This window comes from Pygocentrus nattereri, chromosome 15 (genome assembly GCF_015220715.1).
Source record: "Pygocentrus nattereri isolate fPygNat1 chromosome 15, fPygNat1.pri, whole genome shotgun sequence".
Classification (NCBI taxonomy): Eukaryota; Metazoa; Chordata; class Actinopteri; order Characiformes; family Serrasalmidae; genus Pygocentrus; species Pygocentrus nattereri.
Window position 1 is genome coordinate 7,915,645 of NC_051225.1, and position 17,574 is coordinate 7,933,218.

Below are 17,574 nucleotides of genomic sequence, written 5' to 3' on the forward strand. Positions count from 1 at the left end.
CCCAACAACTAACCATATTACAACTTTCAGTATTTAGTGTGTCCACAACTTCCCTTTATTACAGCTTGCATTCATTTTTAGGAGACTAGGAATGAGAATAGGAATTGAAAACATGATGAAAACATGATTTAAAACAATAGATTTAAAAGAGAAAATCATCAAATTAAAAATCAAATCAAAAATTTAATTAGGATATGTAAAAAAAATTAAAAGTTACATTAAGATCAAAAAAAGTCATTACAGAGGAAAAGCGTCTTGAATTGCTAACAATGTTTTGAACTGCGCTGAAAGCTGCTCAAATAGGAATGTTTTGAGTAGCTAAATGCTGCTTCTCCATGTTTAGTCTTGACCTTCAGCAGGACTGACTATTTCCTGATAATCTGAGAGTTTCCTGCAGGGATATTTTTCCACACTTTTAAAGTTCACTCTTAGACGTTGGTTGCATTTTCTGTGTCTCACCATCTGAGTAATCCCAAACACATGGACTTTGGGGTGGTCAGTCCACTGCGTATACCAGCAGCTTCTTTATCCGATTTCTTCCTTTTCTCAGTGAGGTTCTTCTTGACAGCTACACATCCTTTCAGACTCATAGCACTGAGTTGTCTACTCGCAGTAGAAGGATTGACAGAAAAACCTGTGGATTTGGTTTTCACCAAATCTGAAGCATCTTGATTTTTCTCCTCTCAAAGCTTTTAGTACTGTTTATCTGATGTGAACAGTGTTGGTGGTCTACCAGGTCTTGCAGTGGTTGTTAGGAGTCACATTTCCTCTTGTCTTTTAATTATTTTTGGAACCTCCTACTTGTTCACTTTCTTTCCTTTTCTTGTGCAAGTTGATTATCTTATATCTAAACTCCTCAGAAATCTGTAAAATGAATACTTTGTACTTAATGGCCATTTTGAATAGAAGTTAAACTAATGAAGGGTGGTCTCTGATGTTTGTACAGTACCATATGTACAAGAAAAGTATAAGCTATCTGCAGTGTCCCACGCTTCCCATATCAATCCATCGCTAGTTTTAGGTGTTGCAGAGATTCAGCTCCACATAAAGTAATATGTCTGAGTTTGTAGTTCTGCAGAAATGATTGACTATCATACTGTAACATAGTGTTTGATGTAGAATGACCTAGTTCTGGACATTTGAATACACAGTGATAAAACAAACTGGAGGATAAAGCCTTCATTCTTTAAATAGCCTAACATTAAGGCGCGAGTGACTGTGCCTCTGTCAGTAGGTTCTGTCAGGAGTCATGGAAAACAGTGGTTTGCTGCAAGTGTTATTTGAATGGAAAGTGCTGTGGAGGGCGGGGAGAGTGAGTGTGTGTGTGTGTGTGGTTTCCATAATGGGAGTCGAGTACCTGTGACAGGGTGTTGTATTGGGTGCATAGAGAGGCACAATAATGGCCTTTGCTGACATCAGCCCCTCAGTTTGTTTACAGGCTGCTGCACTTTTCCTGTAAGTGTTTATATGTTTGTAGGAGTGCAGCGGAGAGCCAAGCGTGCAATGGAGGAGAATGTGTCTGTTCAGCATGTCATCATCATCTGTCCCTCAGTCAGAACTCTGTGTTCTGATTACTAATCTAACAAGGACAGTCGTCTCTATATCTCTACCTCTGACCTCCGCTCTGAGTCTTCCTCAGGCAACTCTCTCTCTCTCTCTCTCTCTCTCTCTCTCTCTCTCTCTCTGTTCACTTGCTCGCTCACTCGCTCGCACTCTTGCTCTCTCCATCACTCCTTCACTCACTCACTCACACTCTTCCTCTCTTTTCCTTTTCTCTTTCTCCTCTGTCCCTCCATCTCCCTGCATCTTTCATTCACTCTTTTTTCTATGTTTCACTTTCAGTATCTCTCCTCTCACTATCACTCTCTTTCTCTGTCTCCGTCATGTTCACACTCACTATTTATCAGTTCTTGCTTTCTTTCTTTCTTTTTGTTTCTTGTTTGTCTTCCCTTTCTTTTTCTCATATCACTTTCTTTTTTCTTTCTCCCTCTCACCTTCTATGTTCTCTTTGTCTGTCTCACTCTGCATTCCTTCTTCTCTCTTTTCGCTGTCCCTCCCTTTCTCTTCTCTCCATATCTTTTTGCTCTCTCTCTCCTTTTGTCTTCTTTTTCTTTTCTCTCTCTTCATATCTATCTCACTGTCACTTTTTTCTTGCTATTTCTCCCTTTCTTTTCTCCTTTTTTCTGACTCTCATTTCTCTGCCCCTCCCTCCCTCTCTCTCTGTCTCTCTCTACTATATAGTAAAAGTGACCTGCCCTGATTTTTAAGGACTTTTTTGCATGTGGGTGTGTTGCACTGCACTCTGCCACAAACACCTGCAGCTCCTTTTCCTCATTGCTGTTACAAAAGCCTGTTCTGTTTTTATGAGAAAGCCACTGAGCTCTGAAGTGCTGCTAAGACTCATCAGTGTGGCTTCACCCACAGCAAAGCCGCTGTACAAAAACAGGCCAGGTGAGTGCTGTCCCAAGAGCCCTTGTTAGTCTCTGTTATTACTGGCTCTTTGCAGCCAACTGGGATCTGGCTGTAAAAGTCAGGCTCTCCTTGCATTCACACAGAATGAAGGCCATGGAGGTCCATCAACAAAAACAATATGAGTAATAATCTTTATTTATATCTTTGTCATTTCAGTTTCAAAAGCTCTAAATGCTTTACACATGTTTATATGAAAAGTACATGGCATTACAATTACAAGTTCTAGAACAAAAAGTAAAAGAGACCCAGTGTATGAGAAATAAGCCCGCCTGACTAAATGCATTTTCAATCTGCATTTCAAAACCTATCAAGCTTGCAATACGCCGCTATCTGGGCATAATGATGCTTGCAAAGATAAGACGGTCATTAAATGTCTTCCATTAACAGAGAGATATGTTTGTGAGAGGAAATGCCTTCCCAAAAGCTTCTGTCTGTGTTTGCTTTCAGTTTACAGTATGTGTGTCAGGGCTTAGATCAGTGAGGCATGACTTTGTTTGTCCCATTTCAGATCCGGTCATTTAAGTGGGTGAGGATCAGTGTTTATTATTGATGAGGACCCTTATGGTTCTCCCACAGCAGACATGAGCTTGTTGAACCCATACAGTGCTGTACAAAAGTGTTCTGAGAAAATTAGATGTAGCACTTTTTTATGTGGGTTATCTGTTTATTTGTTTAAGAAACACTAATATTAGAACAAATACAAATAAACAATACATTTTGAATTGTCAGTGTGTTAGCATAACCATTTGCAAACCTTTACTCAAAAAAAAACTGTGCATTTACAGTAACCATCCAATGCTGTATTTATCTAATGCTTCATGAAATCAAATCAGTTGTGCTTCTGATGGAATTTAACAAATCCATTCAATGACTGGAGTTCAGTAAGTGGTCAGGAGCCCAACCTGTGTTCTTCTAACCAGGAGACTAAAAAGATACTTTTGTTGTTTTGGTGTATTTCTGTTTATTTGTACTTATTATGTTATATAGTGTTTTTACATACACAAACACGCTTCCCTACTTAGTTTCCATTCATTTTTATGACTGCCTTGCACTTTTGCTCTGTACTGTATATGAACAGGCTTCAACAGTTTAAATACTGTTGCTCAAGGCTCCACATAGGCTCCGCCCTCCTGTGAGGTGGTCACTTGGGGCCGACTGCAGTAAGCAGGTTTTGTCCCTGCTGAATGCCATAGTAACTCCACCAGACAGACCAGCATGGCTCCTGCTGTCATAGCAACACACACTGACACTGAGCCTCCCCAAGAACACAGGAGAACCACTGCAGTCTAAAGCCTAGAGAACACCAACTTAGACGTCTCCAACAAACACCAACAAACCCAAACGTCCGGTTGGTGTTTTATACATAGGTGTGATTATTGGGAGACTCTAGAATGTCCTCCTCCATTCACACTGGTCTAGAATAGTTTGTCCCCATGCTAACTGTCCTAGATTCTTCTACCCTTCAATGCTGACTTCCATTTACACTGTTCTAGAATGTTCTCCCCCATATCACACTGATATAGAACGTTCTGCCTGTCATTCACATTGTTCTTGAATGTCCTCCCCATTTATACTGTTTTAGAATGTTTTCACTAGTTACACCATTCTAGAATGTTCTTCTGTATTCACATTGGTCTAGAATGCCTCCCTCACATTTACTTTGTCAACTGTTCAGGAACAGTCTCCCCCCATTTCCAGATTCCAGAATGTTCTCCCCCGTTTTACAGTTCTAGAATGTTCTCCCCATTTACATTGTTCTCAAATGTTCTCCCCCTTTTACTCTTTTGTTCTAGAATGTTCTCCTGATTCACAATGTTCTAGAATGTTCTCCACCATTCAAATTGTTCTAGAATTCTTACACAGCTTTTATTTTATTCCAGAACGTTCTTTTTTAATTTCTAATTTCTCTTTAATTTAATATTTTAGAATATTCTCCCAGTTCTCCCCTGCTCTTCAGTGCTCTCTTGCGTTTGTTTGCTATGTCAGCAGTAAAAACGGTATAAGCCTGACTGCCAATATCAGAATGTAGGTGTTTGTTGGAGAACATTGCTTCAGTGTGTCATGGGTATTTATGGGTTCTTAACTGGTTTGAGTTCAGCAGACTTTGTTGGGCAGTTACTAAAGCGCCTGACATAATAAACGTGGTTTGGGTGGGTGAGATGGAGCAAGAGGTTGTGTTTCAGATGTCAAATGTTGACATTTTTCAGTATGTGTAGTAAAATGACAGCGCTCAGTTTCAGGTTCATTTTGTGCAGAAATGTCCTGCTTCCTCAGAATTTTCACTGGTTCATATGCGCCATATTAATGCTGATCACACAAAAGTATGACAGCATAGAAAGGAATACATTCACAGGAAAATGCTTACGAATAGTGAATGCTAGTGGCACTGAGAAAGAGTGGACTTGTATGCTTTCATTCTCAGTTACCCACTTCAGGAATTTTGCATCGATTTTTCCTTTATAGAAGTTCACTAACCCCACCGATCTAGGACACTGTGTCTAGAGCTAGTTAGACCCTTCCTCACAAAAGCATTAAGGGATATGTTAATAAAGGGAATACTCTAGCCGAAGTAACTCCCGATTGGGTTCTGTTTTGAGTCAGTTGGTTATGTTATTATTAGAAGTACATCAGAATTATTATCTGTGATAACTGACTATATGCTGTAGATGCAGCAAATACTACTGAATAGGTTGTTTGCGAACTGGTCAGCTCTTCGAACCGGTTCACATAGAAAAAGTGCCGACTGGTTGATAGATTTGCCTGCATTTTGTGCAGTTGCATATCTGGTTATCCCTACCTCACAAAATAATTTCCAGTGGACTCTCCAACATCTAACTTATTTTATTTTTTAAATAGCAAACATAATGCGCCCGTGTTAATTAGTATATTAGTAGATTAGAGACTAAGGTTTTATGCAAAATTAAACAATAATGTCACTACCTACTGAATTAAGTGCCATTTTGGAGCCGAAAGAGGTCTTTTTTTGTAAACTGAGCTGATTCATCTGACTCACTGAAAAGAGTTGGAATGCCCATCACTAGTCAATACAGTCTAGGCTGGAAAATGTTGAGTATTTCTTTAAGTGTGGTGCAGATTGTGTCATGTGATTTAAAAAAAAAAAAAAAGAATCAGGAGCCTTGGTTTCAGTTTGTATCAGTCACCTTCATCTACACCGATCCAGTCAGGTCAGATTAAAGGCAAACACTGCTCAGTAGAGGCTGTTCATTCTGACTTTCCTCTTACCTCTTCTTAGGTGCCAACTAAGAAGCTGAAGAAGTTTGAGAAGGAGTACCACACGCTTAGAGAGAGCCAGCTACAGCAGGAGGATCCCATAGACAGATATCAGGTAAGCTAGATGTCAAACAGTGCTGTCCTTCCTCATGCACAGTCATCCTCATCCTCATCCTCATCTCCTGCCTTACCTCCATCTTATCATCCTGTCCCAGTTCAAGACTGTGTAGAGATCTACGGTGAACACAGCAGGCTGCACGCGGCGTGCTTTCAAAGGAGAGAGTGAGAGAGAGACTCGTACTCAAAGTCTTAATGTTTTTCGTGTTGTGAGGACACAGTGGACAAATTTGCCTTTTGGTGTATAAGCCACCAGTGGGCTGTCAAGGCTTTTGTTTGTTTTATTTAATTGTTAAAGTCATTTAGCTTTACTAGAGGGCTTGTGAAATTACACTGATAGCTTTTCTTTTATTTAATTCATTTTGGTTATTTTAACTCACCGATTTGTTTTTCCTGAAGGAATGCTGATGTTTTTTCAAAAACTAAGCTAAAAGAAAGAAATATTTCCAGGAGCAGCTGACTGAATTCATTCTGAGATATGTTTACATTTGTGTTACTACTGTGAACTGAATTAGCCAATTTTTGTAAAATAGCTTAGCAAGTCAATTTTAAGAATTTCTCATTTTTATGTGTTGTGATATATTTGAATAACATTATCTTATTACTATTTTTTGTGACTGCTTTACCTTTTTAAGTTCCATCATTTTATTTGTGTCACATAAGTGAATGCTTACATTACAACTTTCGTATTTTTCATCTGTGAGAATGTAATAAAAATCAGTTTTCTAGGAAATTCTTTGGCTGTAATGTAATCATAAACCAAACAGATCTCTGTAACAATCAGGCGAGGCTTTTGACTTTGGGACGCAGGCTGAACTTTCCGTGGTTTCCGTGACACAACTTCCTGTTTACCTCCTGCAACACTCACCCGTTTAACCAAAGAGCTTTACTCACTCACCCTGATTTGCCCAATGAACACTGCTCACTCATTCTACCTAACCAATGGTGCGTTAGAGGGCGGCATGTGGGTGGAGAGGAAGCTGGTGATTTCTGCAGGATGAGGTGTGATCTCTAGTGCTAGTGGCTATAGTGTGGTCACACTGATAGTCTACAGCAGTAGAAGGTAAGCCCTAAATCCAGCTGTTGTCTCCGGCTACTAACACTGCTGCTTCTCTGCTCTCATCTGTTCTGAAATCTCGATCACGCGGCGGCTTCGATGCTCTCACAGTTTCTGCTATGTCCATGTGACAGTGACCAGTAGCTGTTGTACAGGAAGGTAGTTTAGATTAAGGAGCAGTTTGGAAATGGGAATCAGATGACCACTTTTCCTCTTCCTGATAAAAAGAAGGTCCAGCAGTGTGTGTATCATGTGAAGGCACTTAGTCGGGAGGGTGGAGAGTCTCGTCCTGTCACACAAAGCCTCCCCTTTTCAGTCAAGTAGTGGAAATACTGAAACAAAGGGACGGCCAACTCGGAGGAGGAGCTGAAGTATGGGTGGATGATATCACCAAAATCTAATATGATATAGTACTTGATATATCTACTATAACATAGTACGTAAAGGCATTTTGACAATATATATCAGATTGTTTAGTGTTTAGTGTTTCTTATATTTCTTTAAGGCTGGATCAAAGTGGCTACCGTTTTGTTCAAGCTTATCTGTAATAACAGGATTTCTTGGGGCTGTTGCGTTTATTTTGATAAAGAATCTGGTCTAATATGACTGAAAAATTAGTTTTTTATTCAGTTTTTGAAGAAGAAAATACACGAATAGGAAAATGTGTCACACATCTGTCACGCTATATTTTCACTCTGGTTAATTCAACAGTAAACAGACTGGTGCATCTTTTATAAATAATCTTTTAATGATTCATACTATTGTTCAGTGTCCTAAAAGTACTGATGATACAGTTGTATGAAAAAAAGTTTCAATGTCATATTTAAGTTTGTGCTCTGTAGAGGATGTTAACTTACTTTCAAACAGAAAATTAACATAATTTGACCCAGGTGTTCAAACGTTTGCATATGACTACAGCTGATATACTCAGAAAAATATCATTTTTCACTTTATCATATTTCATGCCCCTAAGAAAAACACACTTTAGTTACTCATGTCCAGTTACTTATTTTCAGCTCTCAGTACTTTCCTTTCCATAACAAAGCCCTAGATTTATCCAGCATCTCAAAGTATGAGTGCTAATCACTCTGTCCGTACTGTAATATTCAAACTTATCCTACATCAGCACTACACGCTGCTTTCAGTCTTTGCTGCTGCTGCTTGCTTTGCATTATTGCACTTCCTTCAGTTCTCCCTGTCGTGTGGTTTACAGCTTTCATAAATCTATTTACTTTGTAGTGCGATATTGGGAACTGAAGTAAGGTAGAAAAGCAAATAGCTGTGTGATGCATCTACAATGGGAGCTTTTAGTTTTCTCAGTGTTGTTCAGTTTTGTCATGTTGATGGACAGAGTGGCTCATACAGTTTGCAGTGTAGGCTTATGTCTAAGAATATAGCTTCACAGAGAGCAGTAAATCCATTACATCTGCACTTACCAAGGCATGGTTAAAGGCATTTGTGCATATGTAAATTTATTTAGTTATTGTTTGGTTTGCTGCTTTCGCAAAGCCAGTTCAGCAGCTTTGTGCAGCCAGTATTTCTGGTCACTGTTCAGCCATTTAAACTGGTTGACGTTCAAGCCTATTCTAGTGATCAAGCACTGAAGCCAGAGAAAGTAGACAAATGAGTTGGCATTGCCTAGCATCTCACCGAGGGCAACAGCCCAAGCCATAGTTCTGTGAAAAAAATGCAAGAAAAAAAACTTGTTTAATTTCTGCAATGAAGCAAAATAGTTCTTACTTATGAACTTTTAAAGGTTGCCACATCAGGTTCAAGTCACATCTCAAAGGTCGAGTTACTCTGCTTATAGGATGACTAATGACAAACTGACATTTTAACCGGATATAAATTGTGAGAACAGTTTTTCATTTTAAATCAGCTAGTTTTAACATATTAATACATTCCCATAGCTGATTTTTTTTGTGTACTTTTTATGTGAAATCTTCAATCATATTTTTTTTATTTTTGCAAGATTTCGTTTTATGTTGGTGTTGTACATTTTTATCAGTCCTGTGAAGGATTAATTAATCCATGCAGTGCAGTTCAATTCCGAATGACTTTTTTCAAATAAAAACATTTTTTTTAAAAATCATTAAATTCATTTTTTTTTTAAAAACGCACATTTGGAGAAGATTTGTAGCACAAATTTTCCATGAGTACAGGAACTATAGGTTTTACTTACATTTTCCCATAGAAACATATCACATGACCTGCCTGGCCCTGGGTAAGTTGCAGCAGAATAACCCAAATGCAGACTTGCAGAAGTGAGTGTCTTCTTGTGAGCTCACTCCTGCACTGGGGCCTCAGTGGTAACCGTGACCACGTGCATTAAAACTGCAAATCGATGTGTTTATCTGAGAGTGAGCAAACTGCACCGGCTGGATTTCCTCCTAAATGTAGAGCCTAGTTTTGTGATTTCTATTATTTCTTCCTTGAATTGGGTGTGATAAGTTTGTGATTGTCTACGTACTTCCGAGGCTTTGATGCTTGACCGTCAACCAGCGAGTTTAATCAGTCTCTGTGTTTATATGGCATCTCTGAGTCTCTGAGAAGTGTATGTTCTCAAAGAGATGAATATTAACACTGTGATGTGTGTCTCTCCAGAGGGAGAATCGGCGCCTGCAGGAAGCCAGCATGCGTTTGGAGCAGGAGAACGATGACCTTGCTCACGAGCTCGTCACCAGCAAGATAGCACTGAGGAATGACTTGGACCAGGTCTGATTCAGCTCTTCTCTCAGTTTTCTTATGTATATTTAGTCCTGCATTATCAAATACAGTTGTATGCAAATGTTTGAACACCTCCGGTCGTAAAACTGAAAAGACCCTCTATGGGGAATAGTCTTAAAGGTGGTGTTTTTATGCTAATTTTAGTGCACATTTAGTGCAATTTATTTAATTGAACTTAAAATATTGTTAAAAAAATAAAGCATGCAGTTTTCCAATAAATAAAATTCAGCAGCCAAACTGTAATTGTGCATTAAAATGTGCTGGAGTGTTTACTTATCAATAAAACTTTTGACCCAGGGTGCCCAAACTTTTGCCTACAACTGTATATACATATAATGAGAAAAGAAAACTGATATAGAATGAAAAGAATGTTGTTATTAATATTGTTGTTCTACAATTTAGAATATGGAACTTTTTTTATCTTGTTTCTATTCACTAACAACTTTAACCATTTAAAATTGGAAATGTTTTGAAATATAAACTAGGTAACAAAATGTATTTGCAAAGATTTTTTCCAATTTTTTTTTCAATATTTAATATTTTTGGGGAACTGGAAGAAGTGATTAAAGACAATGTACTGAAACTATTTTAAGTAATTTCTTCTGAAGTTTTCTGCCTCAAAATGCGATCAGGGTTTTGCAAATATCGGGCACTAATTATGTTTTGCTTTATTAATCATGTTCCACAGCATTCCTAAAGAATTTTGGAGTCATCTAAAGCTTTATTCATCATTCTGGAAACATCTAAAATATTTTTACGACTTTTTACCTTTCCCTACAAATGATGTGAAACGTGAATTCGTAGAGTGATGGCCTAATATTAGAAACATTGATGACACCTAATCATCATAAGCCTTTTGTCAACTGACATAAAGCTACATTTATTATGTGTTTCGAGCTGTTACATGTAGTGTTGATGGTAAAATAATAGTACATCTGAAAAAAAAGGTTTCTTTTGGGTGTTTTTTTTGCCTTGCATCAAACTGCAGGTAACCCTGAATAGATTTTAAAAATATGTTTAGGGTCAAATTCTTGTCAAAAATATTATCAGTGTTTGAGACATAGTGCATTTCATGTAATAACAGCTTATGATGGAGCTTTTAGAGGCATTAAACTCTTCAGACGTCTGGTTCCTGTCACAGCCACTGTGAACAGCACTGATTCTAAGTGTCTATAGGACGGGGCATTTCACACCAAGCCACTCTTACATCTGAAGCATTTAATTATATTAATTATATTTCTTACATCAGAAATGTTTAAAAATCAGTGGAGTTCCCCTTTAACATTTGTGTTATTCCAACAAGAATCAGTCGATTATAAAAGCTGCTGTTGTCAGTTTCACCACTGAAAGTGTTACGACACTTAGCCTCATGAACGCTGCCCTGCAGTGAAATGTTACCGGAACATTTTCTGCATCTGTATTGAAAACATTCAATACATTATTACATTATTGAAAACGTGAATGTTTAACTTTTGAGCAGTAATGTAAAGCGAGCCGTTTGTACGTCTGTAGGCGGAGGACAAGGCTGACGTGCTGAACAAAGAGCTGCTGAACACCAAGCAGCGGCTGGTAGAGACGGAGGAGGAGAAGAGGAGACAGGAGGAAGAGACTGCTCAGGTGTGCATTAGCAGTGCAGCATAGAGGCTCTTTCACAGAGTCATTAACATTTGTATTAGCCTCTTTGTTCGGCTCATCTTCGTTCACTGTGAATTTCAGTGCACTGCTCTTACATGAGCTGCTCTGCCGCAGGAATCACTGTGTCTGAGTATAACTTTACTTGTGTCCTCTGCAGGACTTGTTAGTGGTGATTCAGTTGCAGCAATTTTGTAATATCAGTGAAATACAACCAAAATAAAATTCTTAACTTATTTGTAAATGTAACTAGATTTGCTTTGCCTTAAGGAAACACAATAATTGAAACTAAGGAATGAAGGAAGGATAGAAGGGAGGGAGGGAGGACGGAAAGGCAAGAAAGGAAAGGAAAGAAACAAAGATGAGAAAGTAAGTAAGTAAAAATTAAAGAAAGAAAAATGATCAAGTAAGAAAAAAATAAAATAAGGAAGACAAAAAGAAATAAAGGAAAGGAAAAAAATATGAGGAAAAAAGAGAAAGCAATGTAAAATATAGAAAGAAAGAAAGAAAGAAAGAAAGGAAATGAAAACAATAAATAAGGAAGAAAGGATGAGAAAAAAGAACAGGAAAGAAAAAGAAAGAAAGGAAAAAGAAATGATGAATAAAAACAGGAAAGAAGGAAAATAAGGAAGACTAAAAGAAAGTTAAGAGATAAAAGCAGAAAGGATAAGAAAAAAGGAATGTAAATGAAGAGAGAAAGAAAAAGAGAACGGATTAGAAAAAAAGAACAGGAAAGAAAGGAAATGAAAGGAAAACAATAAATAAGGAAGAATGGATGAGAAAAAAGATCAAGTAAGAAAAAAGGAAAATAAGGAAGACTAAAAGAAAGAAAGTTAAGAGATAAAAGCAGAAAGGATAAGAAAAAAAGAATGTAAAATGAAGAGAGGAAGAAGGAAAGAAAAAGGAAGGATACAATGATGAGAAAAAGAAAGAAACAGGATCAAGTAAGAAAAACAAAAAATAAGCAAGACAAAAATAAATAAATAAAAGAGATAAAGGCAGCAGAAAGGAAGAGAACTTAATTCAAAGAAAGAATGAAATGAGGAATGGAAGATAAGAGACGGAAAGAAAACCGAAGAAAGCGTAAAAGGACGAAATGAAGAGAACAGAGAAAAGAAAGGACGTCACGTTTGTGTTTTGTCCCTCTAAAATCAAATGGAATGGTGTTGATGATTAAGTGAAGTGTTTTTAACTGAAGTGGACGATCGTGAGGTCAGTGCTTTTACAGGCGCAGTGAGTGACCGTATGTGCTGCTGTCGTTTAGCTGAAGGAGGTGTTCAGGAGGGAGCTGGAAAAGGCAGAGAGTGAGATTAAGAAGACGACGGCCATCATTGCTGAATATAAACAGGTAAGCCGGAGTGTCTCAGCCAGTAACTCTGAGCGGATCCTCAGTGTGAGTACAGAACCCGAGACCATGGCTCTGATCTCACCAGCCTGCCTTTCTGCAATTTTCTACAAGCCCAGTGCTGTGTTTCCCTTGAAGCTGAGCTAGCTGATCTCCGAGATGAATCCTGATGATGTTTAATATCGTCTGTCTTCTCTTCCCAGATTTGCTCTCAGCTGAGCACCAGGCTAGAGAAGCAACAGGCCTCCACCAAAGAGGAGCTGGATATAGTCAAGGTACAAGATCTTAACCCTTTAGGGCTACAATTTAGGTCTTCTCTGCTAGAACTGCTTAATTTACAGATAATTTTCATAGTAGTTAATGAACAGTGTATAAGACTTAGTAGAGGTGAGATAATCCATTCTTAGGTTGCAGTTCACTTGAAAGATTTTGAGATTCTTTCAGAAAATGCAGGCTCTGCATTTCCTCCTCTGTACAATAAACTAATGCACTGCCAGAGACTTTACAAAGTCCTAGTATGATACTTTAGTGCAGTGAGCTTGTTAGAAGAAAGAAGTGCAGGATCACATGAATGCAAATATATTTACAGGCAAGAATTGGTCAGAAATTTCATGTATATGAAGTAAAATTATGGAAGATCTTGGCTTTATTTGGCTTGTTTAACTATCAGCACAGGACATAGCTAATCCAGTAATACTCTGTACTGTACTCCAGTAATACTCTAGACTGTACGTTTAACTGTTTACTGAATAATTAAGTGTAGTGCTGCAGCATACAAAGAAATTCAAATGTTTGGGTGCACCAGGTCAAATGACAATTTGTTGATTTTGACATAATTTTGTGCATTTTAATGCACTATCGCTGCTTATTTGCTACATTTTAAATGTAATATATACATAGATAATCTGAGCAGAGGCTGGGTTCCCTGAGTGCGACATACAGTCTGAGGGAAAATGTGTGTGTGTGTGTGTGTGTGTGTGTGTGTGTGTGCATGCGTGTGCGTGTGTGTGTGCTGTCTCAGAGTAAAGTGATGGCGTGTGAGCGCTGTCGGGAGGTGTTTAGTAAGGACGGACCGCTGCACATCCCTGCAGTGACGCAGGATAACCGTGACTCGGATGTGGACGAGGAGAAGGACTCTCTGAAGGCTCAGCTCCGAGAGCTGGAGCTGGAACTGGCCCAGACCAAACTGCAGCTGGTGGAGGCCAAGTGCAAAATCCAGGTCAGACCTCACACTTACACAACTGTACATACAGACTTTCTGTACTGTCTCTTTTTGCGCCTGAGCAGAAATATTTTGAAAGAGAACAACAGCATAGGTAGCATAGTCCACTCCTTAAGGCGTAGGTCTCCATCCATGCAATTTATCTGTATACAATACAGTTTTCATTGATTTACTAGACTTATCGTTATCTGCTCTGTGTGCATGGGGTGGGGTCAGGGATGGGCGGGGGCGTAAGCGTACCCATTAATGTGTCTTTTTCATGTGCGTACTATAATTATCAGATGATCATTCGATCTGACTGTAGAAAAAAATAATAAAGTTGCCGAGCCTGGAATGTAACTTGCAATAATACATTTTCTCCTCAATCTCAAATGAAGTAAAATAAAATTCCTGATTCTGCGTAATTACTCTGATCACATCTATTGAACTTTATTTTTATTTTTTTGTGTGTCAGGAGCTGGAGCACCAGAGAGGAGTGCTGATGAACGAAGTCCAAGCTGCCAAAAACTCCTGGTTCAGTAAAACACTGGGATCCCTCAAGACTTCAGCCAGCAGTCAGCCCCCCTCCTCACCCAAAGAGGGCCAGTAGGACTCATACAGGCCTCAGCCAATGAGGGGAGAGTAGATCCTCTGCCTGGCCAGTGCGAAGGGAGACGAGGCCTCCTGAACACTACTAAATAACAAACAAGGCAATGCAGTATCCCCTCTCAGGGTGGGACACAGGTGAAGTACAGAGTGACCACCTGACCTGTTCTCCCAAGGCTAAAGTGGGATTCAGCTACCACCACCAATGACATTGCTTGATGTGTAGGCAGCTGAATCATTTGTTTGTGGAAACTAACTTTGACACGTGGCAAAGCATCGCGGATTTTATGCTTTTTATTGTTGTAGAAACTAAATTAGTTTCTCAACCGTGTCAAGAACCCATTTCCCATGATGGGTCTTCTAGCATTAACACTATGCACAGTACAGCCTGTAGCCATAGCAGAGAGTGGGCAGTGTCTAAATTAATGAAACAGTACTGCAGCTTGAGCTTGCCTTCTCATTCAGTCATGTTTACTGTGAGCGGAATAAAGCTACTAACAAGAAAATGTTCTAATATAGAAAAATAAGCAGTGCTTAATTCATCTACACTTTATTCTAAGTTTTTTTTTATTATTTCAGAGAGGGGATACTGCATTCAGGTTAAAATATTGTCTTTTCTATATAGTAATTAATGTAATTGTCCTGTGTATAACTAAATGTTAAATCTTTTTTATCTTGTACAGTTTTTTTTCTTTTAAATAATTTTTGGATTTGAATGTTACTTTTGTAAATATTAACAGCTAAAAAAAGCACAGTGTTCAAAGCAGTTGACCATCTGTAACCGTGATTACATTCCGGCCTTGTTATTATTTCAATAATCCCATGCAACCATGTCCACACAGCCTATAAGAGCAGGGTTCTCAAGATTATTGAACACCAGTAAGTCCAGGCTTACGTTTTTTATTTTCTGCTGAGAAAGTGCAGCCCGGCTCTTTACTTTACAGTGGTTCACATACAGTGCAAGCCATTTAAACATATCCACACACAGACTAAAGGGGAGCGAGTGCTTTTCTATACCAGGGGCTACAAATGTGCCAAGAATTCTTAGTAGATGTTTCCCTGCAGGCTGCTTTGAGTGCGCCTGGTTTGGTCAGTTTGTCTTTGGGACAATAGAAATCCTGTGGTGAAGAGGCTGGATTCTCACCTTCATCTGTACATAAAAGTGGTCGTGTTGTCTTACTCAGAAGATTAATCTTGGCTGAGAACGTTTTACTTTCATTGCTGCCATGTGCAGTACAGCTGTGGGGTGAACAGAACTGTAGTTTTGTTTCAGTTGGTTACCAACTACTCGTCTATATCAATGTTTCTTGAATGGTTGTCATATGTGGTCTGAAGCCCATCATGATTTCTAAATCGCATGGAACGCACACTAACAAAACGTCCTTATCGTGAATACACTTTCATCATTCATTTCCATTGTTGTTATCTGTACTTATCTATTTTGTAATTTCTGAAAGTTTATGTACAGCCAAGCATCTGTTTAATATGGACTAATACAAAAGCAGTCGATTACTAGATTACGAGGCGCAGATGTTCCTTCTCAGTTATTAAAGGTTTATCATTTGCACTGTCCCGTCCAGTTGGTATCTTGAGACGTTACTTGACAAATAAATGTCTGGCTCTTGTTCTGTTTAATGACTTCTATTCAGTTTCCTTTTTTGTGTCCTTCCCCTCCCTTTTAAATGCATAAACATTTGTGGTAAACCAGTTTGGTGCCATACACTTTACTGACATCAGTGGTGTCAGTGTCCTGGTGCACGTTTTTAGTTACAAAAACGGGTACCACATTAAAACAAGGCAACCTTTTATAAAGGTTTCATGAATGGTTTTAAATATATTTAAGATTAGTAGAGGTATTAAAGGTAAAGTCCTCATAATCGTTAGTTAGCATTTCCAACACAAATGAAAAGGGCGACTTGGGTTTGCCTAAGAGAACCACAATCATTGTTTACTGTTATCAGTCAGCATTAAACTGCCAGCTTCATCACATTCATTTTCATCTGATATAACAGCTCTGCCCTTTTCATTAATGTGATATAACTGCTTACTAATAATTAATGGTATTTATGACATAATCACAAACTACTTGTAAACCATTCATTACTCCTATAAAGGGTTTGTCATTTTAAAGTGGTTCCAAAAATGTTACTGAGTACAGGCCTGTAGAGGGAGACTGATGAGACTGAAAGAACGTTTGACCCTTTAGTTTAAACGCTAAATTAATAGAATTGTAATTTCCTTACATAATAAAGGGTATAGAGCTATACAGCTTCATTTCTTAGAATAAAATTTAATTGCAAAGTTTTTTGCTCCTAAATGTTTAAATACAGAGCGAAATCATCTGTAGTCTATTAGAATAACAATAAGGACCTGCAGTATGGTCCCAGACCCCACTAGTATAGGCTTAGCCCCACTATTCATAAATCTCCTGCTGCGTGGTCAAGAATTATTTACTCAAAAAAAAAAACTTCCACGTGTTCCTAATACTAAAATCAAACCATCAAATAAAAAAACAGCTTTATGCTGCATCAACATTGAATAACTAACTGGCTGCTTTGTCATCACACTTCACTAAAGGGTGGATGGAATTTCAGCCACAAGCAATAAATGATAGGAGCTTTTCCCCCCTTAAATAAACCAACACTGTGCACCAGTTCTTTGTATCACTGGCCGGTACACAGATGCATAACTTGCAGTGTATTGAAGGTAACCACATCATCATTCTGACTTTTCTATGCACTGTAACAAACTCACTCTTCTGATTACAGTACTTGCACAAATCACCCATCCTGAACCAGGACCACTGTGGTACCATTAGAGCCACTCTCTATTTACACTCCTGCATTTGTGCTCCAAATAGATAAAGGGCACAAAACTGTTCAACTTGCTAACATTCAGCTTTGCGCATATTTTGTGAAGCCAGATTTAAAAGGTTTTTTAACTTCTTAAATCCACAACAAAGGAAAAACTAAGAAAAATTGTCATGTATTCCCTTCTAAAGAAAAAGTTTATTCAGACAGATTAGATGGAAACGTTCAATTTGAGATGTCAGTCCTACGCACTAGTCCTTTTTGTCCACCAGTTTCCCTAAACAGCTCCACTGACAGCCCTTTCTTCTTCAAGCATCGCAAAACTAAGGATTTTTCCATAGTTCAACCCAAACTGACAACTTCATGAACAAACGTC

The 17,574-nt window shown here is 38.4% G+C and overlaps 1 protein-coding gene across 5 annotated transcripts in view; it reads left to right on the top strand.

Moving 5' to 3' along the window:
* rabgap1l (RAB GTPase activating protein 1-like) overlaps nucleotides 1–16,032 on the top strand; it is a 139,485-nt gene extending 123,453 nt beyond the window's left edge. For 3 of the 5 annotated variants that reach the window (XM_017701333.2, XM_037545540.1, XM_037545541.1), the window contains 7 exons: nucleotides 5,726–5,818; nucleotides 9,482–9,592; nucleotides 11,117–11,221; nucleotides 12,501–12,584; nucleotides 12,785–12,856; nucleotides 13,603–13,800; nucleotides 14,258–16,032. In XM_017701333.2, coding sequence (XP_017556822.1) covers nucleotides 5,726–5,818; nucleotides 9,482–9,592; nucleotides 11,117–11,221; nucleotides 12,501–12,584; nucleotides 12,785–12,856; nucleotides 13,603–13,800; nucleotides 14,258–14,392 — 798 coding nt within the window. In that variant the 3' untranslated portion in view covers nucleotides 14,393–16,032. Of the gene's footprint in view, nucleotides 1–5,725; nucleotides 5,819–5,918; nucleotides 6,554–9,481; nucleotides 9,593–11,116; nucleotides 11,222–12,500; nucleotides 12,585–12,784; nucleotides 12,857–13,602; nucleotides 13,801–14,257 lie in introns of those variants that run through there. The other 2 variants (XM_037545539.1, XM_037545542.1) reach the window with 1 other exon arrangement.
* The last annotated feature ends 1,542 nt before the right edge of the window (nucleotides 16,033–17,574 follow it).